Source organism: Ascaphus truei, chromosome 3, assembly GCF_040206685.1.
Source record: "Ascaphus truei isolate aAscTru1 chromosome 3, aAscTru1.hap1, whole genome shotgun sequence".
NCBI classification, from domain to species: Eukaryota; Metazoa; Chordata; class Amphibia; order Anura; family Ascaphidae; genus Ascaphus; species Ascaphus truei.
The window spans coordinates 253,779,769-253,791,910 of NC_134485.1; the positions used below are offsets into that span (position 1 = coordinate 253,779,769).

At 42.1% G+C, this 12,142-nt stretch overlaps 1 protein-coding gene across 17 annotated transcripts in view; it reads right to left on the reverse strand.

Moving 5' to 3' along the window:
• MCF2L (MCF.2 cell line derived transforming sequence like) overlaps positions 1–12,142 on the reverse strand; it is a 268,085-nt gene that overhangs the window by 54,048 nt on the left and 201,895 nt on the right. For all 17 annotated transcript variants that reach the window (XM_075590656.1, XM_075590662.1, XM_075590659.1 and 14 more), the window contains one exon: positions 170–289. In XM_075590656.1, the coding sequence (XP_075446771.1) occupies positions 170–289 (120 nt within the window). The remainder of the gene's footprint in view (positions 1–169; positions 290–12,142) is intronic.

The following is a 12,142-nucleotide window of genomic DNA, read 5'->3' on the forward strand; positions in this document are numbered from 1 at the left end:
ATTTAATTAATGGTCTAAGTACATAACTAAGAACAGTGGTGTAACCCATGAACAGCTGAAAGGGTTTGCAATCACAATATACAATCACAATAGTGTCCTGTAACCTCCCACTGCCAAGGGTTGACGGTGCCTGCAAAAAGTGGGAGGGCATGTACTGCTGGATCCTTACCGGTACCTTCATTTTAAATTCATCTTTGTTGAATCTGAATGCAATATCAGAGAGGGTGCGCTGAAAAAATCCTGATGGCCGCAGGACAATGACAAGCTGTAGGTTCCCTGGGAAAGACGTCTGCAAATAGCAAGGATCATATTATTATTATTCTGAACATACAAGATCCAAAATATTAGAATTTAGGGGACAAAAGAAATATAATTTAGTGTCAATGGTATACATAGATACAGTGACTTATGTTATCCATGATTTCGTAGGTTCCAAATATAATTTTTAATTGATGCATGGGATGTTTCTATGCACTGCTATTTGATTCACAGCCCTTTACTTAGCAATATATACCAGCTTTGCTAAATATTGCTTAGCCTGGCTAAAAAAGACTAACTGCAAGATACAATAGCCAATATTATTTATTTATAAAATGTTTTACCAGCATGTAATACATTGAGAGTTACCTCTCATTTTCAAGTATGTCCTGGGCCTAGAGTTATGATAAACATATATATTATGAAGTACCACCGATAGCATTTGTTTTGGGGCTAGATTGTAGGGAAAGTAATTATGCAGTGACAGGGGTGAGTAATTAAGTGCCCTTTTTTTTTTTTTAAGATAATTATTGTGACCATTTCTGAAAAAAAAATGTTTTTTTACAACAATGAATACAATAAACACTGCAGTAGTCATGCTGCTATATCTAATATTTAAAAGGTATCATAACTATGTATATATCTACTGTATATATCTGTATCTATGTATATATGTATCTTCCAAATGCACTTGATCCAACTTCATTCTCCTATTGATTTCCTTCACAAGGTTTCTATCATTGATATTTGCCAGTACATATTGTAGTCTTCGACTTCGTCTAGTTCTATTCATTTGAATGTTTGCTGACTTAACACATTTGTTGAACCTCACTTTGGTATTATTGATATTCACACGGAGACCCACATTCTTACTTGATTTGGCAAGTTCTCAAATTTGTTGCTGGAGGTCTTTTGGACTTGTAGCAAAAATAATGTCATCTGCAAATTGTAGGTGACAAAAATATTCACTGTTGATATTGATTCCTTTTCCTTCCCGATCTAATGTCTTGAACAATTCTTCATGTGCTGCGCTATGAAAAGCTTAGGTGACATGGTGTCTCCCTGTTGCACTCCCTTGCTGATTCTCATCTTGCTTGTATCTTCATGTCATCTAATGATTCATGTAAGGAAGGATGTGCAGCCGTGTTGGTCCTTTCTTCTATGTATTAAACCTTTTATTGGACCAACAAGTAGTTGAAATGTTACAAGCTTTTGAACCTCTCCGGGTCTTTCATCAATGGTTGATGTAGCATTCTCGTAAATGTTCTTTATAATATCAACAGACACTTCAAAATTTTGTCTTCTTAACGTATCTAGGACCACAGAGGTGTAGACAGAATCAACTGCTTTTTCGTAATTTACGAATCCTAAAATGAGTGGTAGATTATATTCATTACTTTGAGAAATCACTTCTTATACAACTTAGATGTGGTCCATTGTGCTGTATCCACCGCAAAATCAGCGTTGTTCTGCCGATTAGCGAGTCTCATCAGGAAAATCTTGTAAGTGATTGGAAGTAGACAGATTGGTCTGTAGTTCTTGAAGTCTTCTTTGTCTCCTTTCTTGCAGATGAGGAGAACTATGGCGTATGACCTGTGCCTGCAAAATGTCTCTGTAAAGTGCCACGTAAAAAACTAGTAGCGCTGCACAAGAACATGCTAAAAAAACAACTACAAAAACTACTTCATTGTTCTAGAATTTTCCTGTTCTTCAAGCAGCATGTAAAAAGTTTTGGAAGGATTGTTTCTACTTCTTCTGCCAGCTTCTTTCAAGATTTCAGTTGTAATTCCATCTTCTCCCAGAAACCCTTCCCATTCTTCGTGGATTTTATTGCTTTCCCCACTTATTCTGGAAGAACACATGGTACAGTAGATCATTAGTGGCTTTTTCTCGCTCTTCCTTTGCTGGATTATGCCCTGTTTTATCTGTGTTCATGTGTAATTTCATGTATATGTCCTCAACTCTCTTTATGAAGTGTACATACAGTCTTTCATTCTTCATCTATCTTCTTGCTTGAGTGCGATGATTTGCTCCTTCTCACCTATAAGTCGCTGCTTCATCTTCTTTAAGCCTCTTAAACACAGATATATAGACACACACACACACACACACACACACACACACACACATATAAATTATTCTATCTTTAATAAACGCCACAGTAATATTCCACATTCAAATACAGCTAGTCCTTGTTATCCAACGTTTCACTTTACAACGAATGGCATATCCAACGCTTTACAATGCAACCCTATGGGCCATTATCCAACGCCTGAATGCGTTATTCAACGCTCACCACCACTGATTAACATGGGACTCACTTTACAACGGTTTCACTATCCAACACTACTTCCAGAACGGATTCCATTGGATAACCGAAGACTGCCTGTAAATGGCTTATTTGTACCAGAACATGTGTCACATACAATATGGAGTAGTAAAACCAGGAAGGAAATATTTGTTTTTAAATAAATTTCCATATGCTACTTCACATATTTGTAACATTAGGCACAAGGGGAATTTTTTGCTCTGGCATTTACAAAAGTAAATGCCAAAGAATCATGTATTGTATATCTCAAACTTGTCACTTTGCAATGTGAGTAAACAGACCTACTAAACCTCATAAAAATAATGAATTTACCAGTGTTTTAATTCTCTATACAGAAGCTCAGAATGTGTGATATTTTGTTTGGGTTACTTTATATAACATTTACCTGGTGTATAGTACGCAGCACTGTGAATCGCACTGCATTGTTACCTCTTTTTAAACCTTTTTGTTTTACATACAAAGTACAAACAGCCAAACACTAACATGTGTGTGAACTACATAAGAATGTGTTTTGACATTTGCAGCTAAGCAACTGCAAAACATCCACAATATGTGAATTATTTGATGGTGGGAAGCAATTGAAGGCTGCTTTAGGATCCCTACTGGGAGTCGTTTGGTGTGGATGGGGCAAAACAAAGTGAACAGTGCAATGTCATGGCAAATAGCATTGATTTGACCTTAAAAGTGATGGGTGAGGTCTTGAGCCATAAGGTAAGTAGTAGGGGGTACTGGTGTGGGTGGGTAAAGGAGAAGGTTGAAAAAAGACACTGTGCATTGGAGGACAGAGTAAATATACTGTAAGGGAGTAAAAGGTTGGGGTCCTTTGACGTGCAGACAATGTGACAAGTGAGGTATATGTGTGGGACCATGGTTTGGTGATATGTTGCGATAGAGCAGTAGGAGAAGTAAAGAAGGATAGAGATGGTAGCATAGCGATTTACAGGCAATTTTAGGTTGGTAAAACGGAGAAAAGCGAGAATGTAGAAGGGGTCCAAGCGTTTAAAGGAAACACAGTATATGTGGCATTTGTACCAGAAATTAAAATCACCACAAGCCTATAAGAAATTGAGCTCATGCTAAAAATGCATGCGCAGGTCTAAAGCAATAATGAATGTGTCATGTCAACAATAAGGGAAAACCTTGCATTGCAAAAGATTTTCTCCTGTGTTCTTATTACCATATAATAAAGTAAAGAAGCATGATGCCGTTTCAATGACTGGGTCAGCCCAATCCCAATAGCATTTGACTACATCTTATAATGTAGCCAACATTATTTCTTTGTGCGTGCATAATAACATAGACAACACTTGCATTAACTAAGACGATATTGGGTGGGGTGGGGGGGGGGGGGGGGGGAGTTTCCTGAAATTATCCTGAAGGATTGTGTCATAAGTATAATAAAACAAATAAGGACAGCCAGACAACTGATAACTTGTTTTGAATTTCTTGTAAATGCAGATGTATCCTGCCTGGAACAATATAAAATGTTCATTATCAATAAAGGAACTCTGCTACTTTCTAAGGTAACATACTATGGACATGTTTAATTAGTAGTGTGGTGCAGAACAAAAGCATGGGAGTTAACTGCTTGTCTAAGTGAAAGTGCTACATTTTGCCAAAAGCTCTTTAGCTCATGTGATGCCAGCACTGATGTAACTGGAAAGCCAGGCTGGGCATTTTCATATGTTGCATTCTCCCTTCCAACTGACTCTTGGGGTTACTGCAGTTCACTTTAGGCTAATCTTCCAATAACATGACGTTAAGTATGTTTTAGCGGTACTCCGATCCCATGCAATGGGTCTTTAGCTAGTTGTGAGAGAGAGGAGAGGGGGAGGGGAAATAATTCTGGGAAGGCGCCCTATTTTAGTTACATCATATATCACTGTGGTGTTACACCTACCCAGACCCTGTAAAAGTCCTATTATTCAATGTGAGTAGCAGCAAGTTTAGGTATGACCTTCTGTAACAAATGTAACGTTAAGTTCCCGCGTTAACCTAAATAAATAAATAAATTAACCTAAACTAAGGTTAATGATATGCAATATTAGGGTAATGCTGTCTTTGCACATAAGTACTGAGGGAAAAAAATGTTTACTGTTATGTTATTGTCTTCTGAAGATACACGGTTAGTGTTAATGTGGCGTTAAGTTAACATCACGTTAAGTGACAAAACCGCAAAACATGGAAAATCCTATTTAAAAAAAAATCAGTTCTGTAGTATTAGATAAAAACAAAAACAAACAATTTAAACCAAATTAACTACTAAAGCCATTTTTAATTATTTGTTTTATGTACAGTACAGTCATTCTTTGGTTGCTACAGCAACCATTTAGAAGGTCCGATCCCCTTCCTCTTTTGAGCTCTGCCCTTGGGCAACAAAGTATCACAAAAAGATCTGTTGCTTTGTTCCAAATAGCAGACTGTCTATTGTTCGGAAAGCTTTAGCAATAGTGTGTTAAACTTTGTAATATAATGTAACATATCAGTTGCAGCGCATCACAGGTGGCAGCACAAAGTTAGAAGGCGGCCATTTCATTAGGCACACAATCAGGATTCTTACAGACTTGTAACAGGAGCACCAAACAACTTGCCAGCTTAGGTAAGAATGTGGATTTGTACATTGCCACATGTTTTCCATATAAAAATAAGAAAAAAGGGAGGGGGCAGGGGAGTAGTATTGCTGCTTTAATAGAGTTTTGTGGACCTTGGTCTTGGGGCATTTCACTGTAGGAAAGAAGACATTTTCTCACCTAGACATACAGCTGTGACAAATTATTTCACTCAACACTAAGAATGTGCAGATTTATGCTATTCTGCTTTATGGATATTATGTTAAAGAAAAATAGATTTACACATTGAAAAAGAATGTCAAGATTCAAGCACAAAACATCTACACATAAAAGGTTTTATACGTTTTCTAAACATCACTTACAGCCCTATGCAGGTTCTGCCCTATGCAGGTTCTGCCCATCTCCAGCCCGACTGCCACATGGGTCTCCAGCATTCTGTTTCATTTTAGATGTTAGAAACAACACATACAGTAGGACCACATTCACTAAGCGGTGCTATGCCTGAAGACACCTACTGGCCCATCAATACAATGGGCCATAAAGTGATGTCCAGCCCTGTGAAAGCATCTTATGACCTAGCACCTCATAGTAAATATGTGCCATAGTGTTTATGAATATGTACTGTGTATCATTAGCATGCAATTCAAGGGTTTTGTGCTGGCATGTGTGTGGCCAGGTCTGCCCTCTGAGCACCCCCTGGGTTTCCCATGTTCCCCCTTACTTCCAATATTGCTGCGGAGGGGGGCGGGGGCGTTAGGCAAGTGCCGGTAGTAGCTGGGAGGTTGTGGCAGGTGACCGAGTCGCCGGAGGCTCTTGGCTGCTTCTGTAGCAGGGCGCCATGTCAGTTATGCGCGCGCATGCGCAGACAGTTCGCATATGCGCAGAGAACCCTCCTAGCGTGGCCATTAGAGATACAGGGCTCCGCGGGGACTACAAGCCCCACAATGCACAGGAGCAGCTACAGGTGCTACACACAGCCAATAGGGCTGCCAGGATTCCCCGCACCAGAGATGGATACATTTTGTGCGCTGAGAAGCACGACAGTCAGAGCTAGGACAAGGAAAGGGTAGGGTGTGTGTGCAGGGTGTCTGTGGCCCCTGCACTAGGCCAGAGACCCCCATAGGCCCCAGCTAGGCCCGACTCCCCTAAGCTTGTGGTTGCTGCAGGGACAGGCCTATTAGATAGGGACACTGTCCCTGTAGTGCCAAGTGTGAGGGACACAGCGGCGAACTGGCAATCCGGTGGTCTGGTACCAGATAACTCAACAGATAAGAGACTCTTCATGCTCCTCCAGCTTGACGGCACCCCATTTGGAGTCGGACTCATCGCTGACGACGATGGCGTGGGACCGGACGGCCCCTTTATCTTCAGTCGGCGCTACAGTGTACTGGAGTACCAGTCAGGTATCACACCAACACGTACAAGTGCACCAACAAATCACACTTTAGTTGTGTGCAGCGCTGTCGCACACATTGGGGGGGGTTTGACTCTTGTGGACACCAGGGTGGTTGGGTGCCCAGGGGCACCTCAGTACTTTGGGGGGGATATCCCATCGGAGTGTGGACATAGTGTTGGAGGGCACTGTCGGGTTACGGCCGTGCGTAGCCTATTTGGTGCGGGTGTTATATTGTTGTTCCTTTTTCAAATGCATGCAGAAAACTTATCTTTATCAGTGTGTGTTTAATTGCATTGTGTCCTGTGACGGGGTTATCTAACTTAGTAGGATCCCGCACAGGTGGAGGCGCTGTCACAGACGGATCAGGTACACCCCAGGCTCCCTGCAGCGGAGGTTCAGGCCTCCTGTGAGCCACAGGTAACGCACCACACACACAGTAACCGCCATATCTCCCATAGGGTGGGGGGAAACTGCTCTACATATAGTTGTATGAATGCATCTGTTTGATCTCAGGGAGTACAGAGCATTGCACAGAAATGACTACAGTACAGCACAGTATGAATGATGGGTTCTTTATTTTTTCAGACAAGCACTCAAATGTGCTGCCTGGCTGGTTTCCTACTGTAACTGTGTCCCTGGCATGTGCTGAAAAAGCCATTTCTTCATCATTGGACAGTAGAGAGCCAGGGATGAACTCCTTCAATATACTGAAAATGAATATACTGAATACTATTTGATACATGTCAAGCAACAAATTCTTGGCCTCTGTGTTTACTAGGGAAGAACCAATTGCAATAGTAGTGCCAAAGGAGGAAGCCACAACCTCTATATGAACGAACAATTGGTTAACTGAGGAAGAAGTACATAGGCGGCTTGATAAAATTAAAGTATATAAGCCACCTTAGTTTCTTTGAGGAGGTAAGTAGGAATTTAGACCAGGGTAATGCAGTTGATGTGGTCTACTTAGATAATGCAAAGGCTTTTGATACGGTCGCACACAAAAGAGGTTAGTGTACAAAATATAGCAAATTCGACTCTGTAAAAAATATTTGCACCGGGATTGAAAACTGCTACACTTTAGAGAGTTGGAACTTTTTTTAAATGGAACTTTTTCAGGTTTCAGGTTTTTGAATCCCCCCGCCTCACATGTACAGCTCAATCCCGTTATAGCGCGATCCGCTACAACGCAGATCCGCTTAAAACGTGGTCTGAGCATGGCTCCCGTTTCCTCCATTAGCACAAAACAAAACAAAAAAGGCAGTGGTTTCCTCTCCTACCTGGGATCGTGCTGCCGGCGGTGCACAGGCGGATGCGGTCATGGGTACCCCCACCCTCCCTCCTCTGCTACTCTACTTGGTGTGTCCCCCTCCTCCTCTGCTCTGGCGTGAGCAGCATGTCCAAAGCGCATCGTTGACCCGTCCACATACCTCTACCCGGGGCGTGATTGGGCCGTGAATTTTGTGACGTCAGGAGCGAGGGAGAGCGCCGAGCTGAGAAGAGGAGGATGCAGGGTACAGGTACACTACGCGGAATCCCGGATTGCGGACAGTTTTTTTCACGATCCGGTTATATATAACGTGGTCGCATAGGGTGGGCCTCGAGCACTGTGTTATAACAGGGTTCAGCTGTATTTCTCTCCCCTGCGTCTCACTCTTACTCCCTCTTTTCCTCACACACACCCTCTCTCCATTCACTCTTCCCCCTCCGTCAATTACCCCACTCAATCCCCCTCCTCAGACTCACTCTCCTCACCACACAATTCCTTGCACAAAATATACCAAAAAAAACACCCCACTGCAAAAAACTTCACAAATACATACAAAAAAAATCCCCTCCCCCAATTTATACAGCCCCCTCATGCACCCCCAAATATTTATACAAACCCCAAATACATACAAAAAAACCACCTCCCCATACATATGTAAATAACCAAATACAAATAAAAAAAGACCCCGAATGCTTATAAAAAAGGCCCCCAATGCTCATAAAAAAAGCCCCCAATGATCATATACAAAAAGCCTCCAAAGGCTCATTTAAAAAAAAAGCCAATGCATCTTTAAAAAAAAAAAAAAAAATACAGTACATGTTAGAAAACCACACAATACATAAAAAAAAAATATAGACTTACCTTGGTGATGGTCATGCCGGGCCCAGTGACTGCCAGGGGAGGGGGGTGACTGGTGGGGGGGAAAGACTGCCGAGGAGGGGGCTACTAGGGAGTGGGGGGCGACACTGCCGGGGAGGTTGACTGGCGGGTGGGAGGCACTGCCGAGGAGGGGTTCTGCCGGTGGGTGACTGCCGGGAGGGTGACTGCCGGGGGATGGAGAGGGGGGGCGACTGCCAAGGATGGGGCCGCCTGCCAGGGAGGGAGGGGGGACGACTGCCGGGGAGGGCGGGGGTGACAGACCAGGGAGGGGGCAGGGCTCGGTGACTGCCAGGGAGGATGACTGTCGGGGGGAGGGAGGGAGGTAACTGCCGGGGGGCCCTGCGATCAGACAGAGCAGTTTCCCCAGTGCTCCCCACTTGCAGACCTCTTCCTCTCTCTGTCCCACTGACTTCAGTGTGCGCCAGGCCATCCACTCATGGTGCCGGAAACTATGCCAAGCTAACTTCCGGCACACCGACGTCAGAGTGGCCAGTCGCGCAATGACGTCAGAGGGCACAGCGTGGGACAGAGCGAGAGGAAGAGGCCTGGGGGTGGGGAGAGTGGGAGTCTGGCGGCAACTGCTTTGCCCAGCCACCGCCACCGGGCCCCCTACCACCACCAGGCCTGGGACACTTGTACCGGCGTCCCCCCCTCTCGGCGGCCCTGATCTCAGGGATCGGTACCCCTGCTTTTTAACTTGTTTATTAATGACCTTGAGGTTGGCAGAGAGAGCAATGTCTCCATCTTTGCTGATGACACTAAATTGTGTAAGGTAGCATAAAAAGTGATTTATGCGCTCCAGTGCTGGATCTTGTAAATGTAGATGCGTTTGATATTGCACTTATGAAGAGGCATTATTAAAAAACGGAGGTGTAGCAAACCTCCTACGTGTTTCATGCGTGTGGCACTTTATTAAAGTATATTTTGTGACCCACTCTTGGCTGTGCGCCATAACTCCCTCCTTTTTGTTCATTGTGTAAGGTAGTAGAATCAGAGCAGGATGAAATTTCTCACCAGATGGACTTGGATAGACTGAAAACTTGGGCAGGTAAATGGCAGATGAGGTTTAATACAGATAAATGTAAGGTTATGAATTTAGTAAACAAGAATAAACGAGAATCGATGATGGAGAAGGATTTAGGAGTGCGTGTAGACAGCAGGCTTAGAAATAGTGCCTAAAGTCATGCAGTAGCAGCAAACAAGATCTTATCTTGCATCAAACAGGCAATGGATGGAAATGACACATAATTATGCCCCTTTATACAACTTTAGTAAGAACACACCTTGAATATGGAGTTCAATTGTGGGCACCAATCTTCAGAAAATAAATGATGGAACTAGAGAATGTGCAGAGAAGAGCCACTAAATTAAAAAAAGGGATGGATAATCTGATTAATGAGGAGAAGCTAGCTAAATTAGATTTGTTTACATTAGAAAAGAGGTGTCTAAGAGGGGATATGATAACTGTATACAAATATATTTGGGGACAATACAATGAGCTGTCAAAAGAACTCAAGGGCAGTACAAAGGACAAGGGGTCATCCCTTCAAGTAGGAGGAAAGGAGATTTCACCAGCAACAAAGTAAAGGGTTCTTTAAGGTAAGGGCAAGTAAAATGTGGAATATATTACCCATGGAGACTGTGATGGCAGATACAATAAATTTCTTCAAAAAAAAGTTGGACATCGTTTTAGAAAGGAAAGGTATGCAGGGATATATCAAATAAGTAAACATGGGAAGGATGTTGATCCAGGGAGAAATCCGATTGACAGTATTTGTATATAATGTATATGTATATAATGTATACCCTGTTCACTTATGTAACTATGTATTTGTAACCATGTATTATTTGACATCTTAACTCTATGCCAGGACATACTTGAAAACGAGAGGTAACTCTGAACCTATTATTTCCTGGTAAAACTTTTTATAAATAAATATTTGGAGTCAGAAAGGAATTTATTTTTCCCCTTATGAGTTATCATTAGATAATATTTATCTGGGGTTTTTTGTTTGCCTTCCTCTGGATCAATACTCTGCAAGTACAAATATAAGATAAAATATCTATCGTCTAAATTTATCATAGTTTGAACTTGATGGATGTACTTTTTTCAACCTCATCCACTATGTAACTATGTAATAAGCAGTTTATACAAGATAACAATGATTTGAGGCAGGGTACAGATGTGCTTAAACGGTAATAAATTTGTATTGCCTGAGGCAATGGGGACGTCAACATCCATAATACAAATACAAAACGCAATTAAAAGGAAGATGAAGATAGTATTAGTAGAAGGTAAGAACCAGATCTTTTTATGTTTCATTCAAGAGAGATACAAATGGGAGAGAGAAGGTGCAATGTGTTGCTATAATGCCAGTGGATGAAATATTATCAGCTACCTGTGGGTATCATATTACTATATGTAAGCAGAAATAAATAAATACATGCATGCATACAATAAAAAAAATGTTTTGTTTTTTTTAAAGACTAAAATCCTTTTCAGAGATTTCAGGGCTTCTTTAAAATCTCTTCACAAATGACCTGTCACACATTTACTTTATCAAAGCAAACAACTACATGGGCAGGGAATATGGGGCATGAGTAGCAATTGAAGAAAAAAAGATATTCTTCACGTGATATCTCAAGTGTTTCTGAGCAGGTTTTAAACCATGATACAATTATGATTACTATTTAGTTTTAAGGCTCCAAAATATTTCACTGGGGCCCCCTGTTTGCTATGTTGCAGATAGGGCCACTACCCCTTAATTAAGGAGCCTGTACAGTTTCAGTGAAAGGAATACGGCACACCATATAGGGTCGCAAGTAAAGAGGACCCCCGGATGCCTGCTGATCAGCTCCATCCGCGGATCAGCGCTGAAGTGCCTCATCAGACTTGTGGAAGGGGCAGTTCCTAAATACAGACAGCAAGGCATTGGGTCAAGCACAATGAGACCCATCAGGATTTCACGAAGGGGCCTCGAATTGTCGAGTCACTATCTAAAGCAAAGGTTCTAAACCAGGGGTGATTGAGAAGGTGCTGGCTGGGCTTCATTTGTAAAATGTTATTACTTTTATTCTGTTAAAATAACCCGTGGCTGTTACAACATGTCAAAGCTTCTTTATCTCCCGCCACATAAATTCATGGTCAATAGGGATCCATCCATTATTTTCTGTCTCTGTTCGTTTCACATACTTACTAATAAGAGAGGGCCCTATACCAAACGTTTCAGTCCAATTACTGTACTGGTGCGGTATTGGTATGGGGTGACCTGGGACATTGTTGGTCCTTTAGGGGTGATTAAGGTACAAAAGGTTTAGAACCCCATATCTAATACCCACAGGTATTGCAGGCAAGGTTATTGAAGAAAATGTGAGGAATAACTAGCCTTACCCTTACCCTGTTGCCTGTGGGACTCTTTGCTGGCCCTTGGACATACAATCGG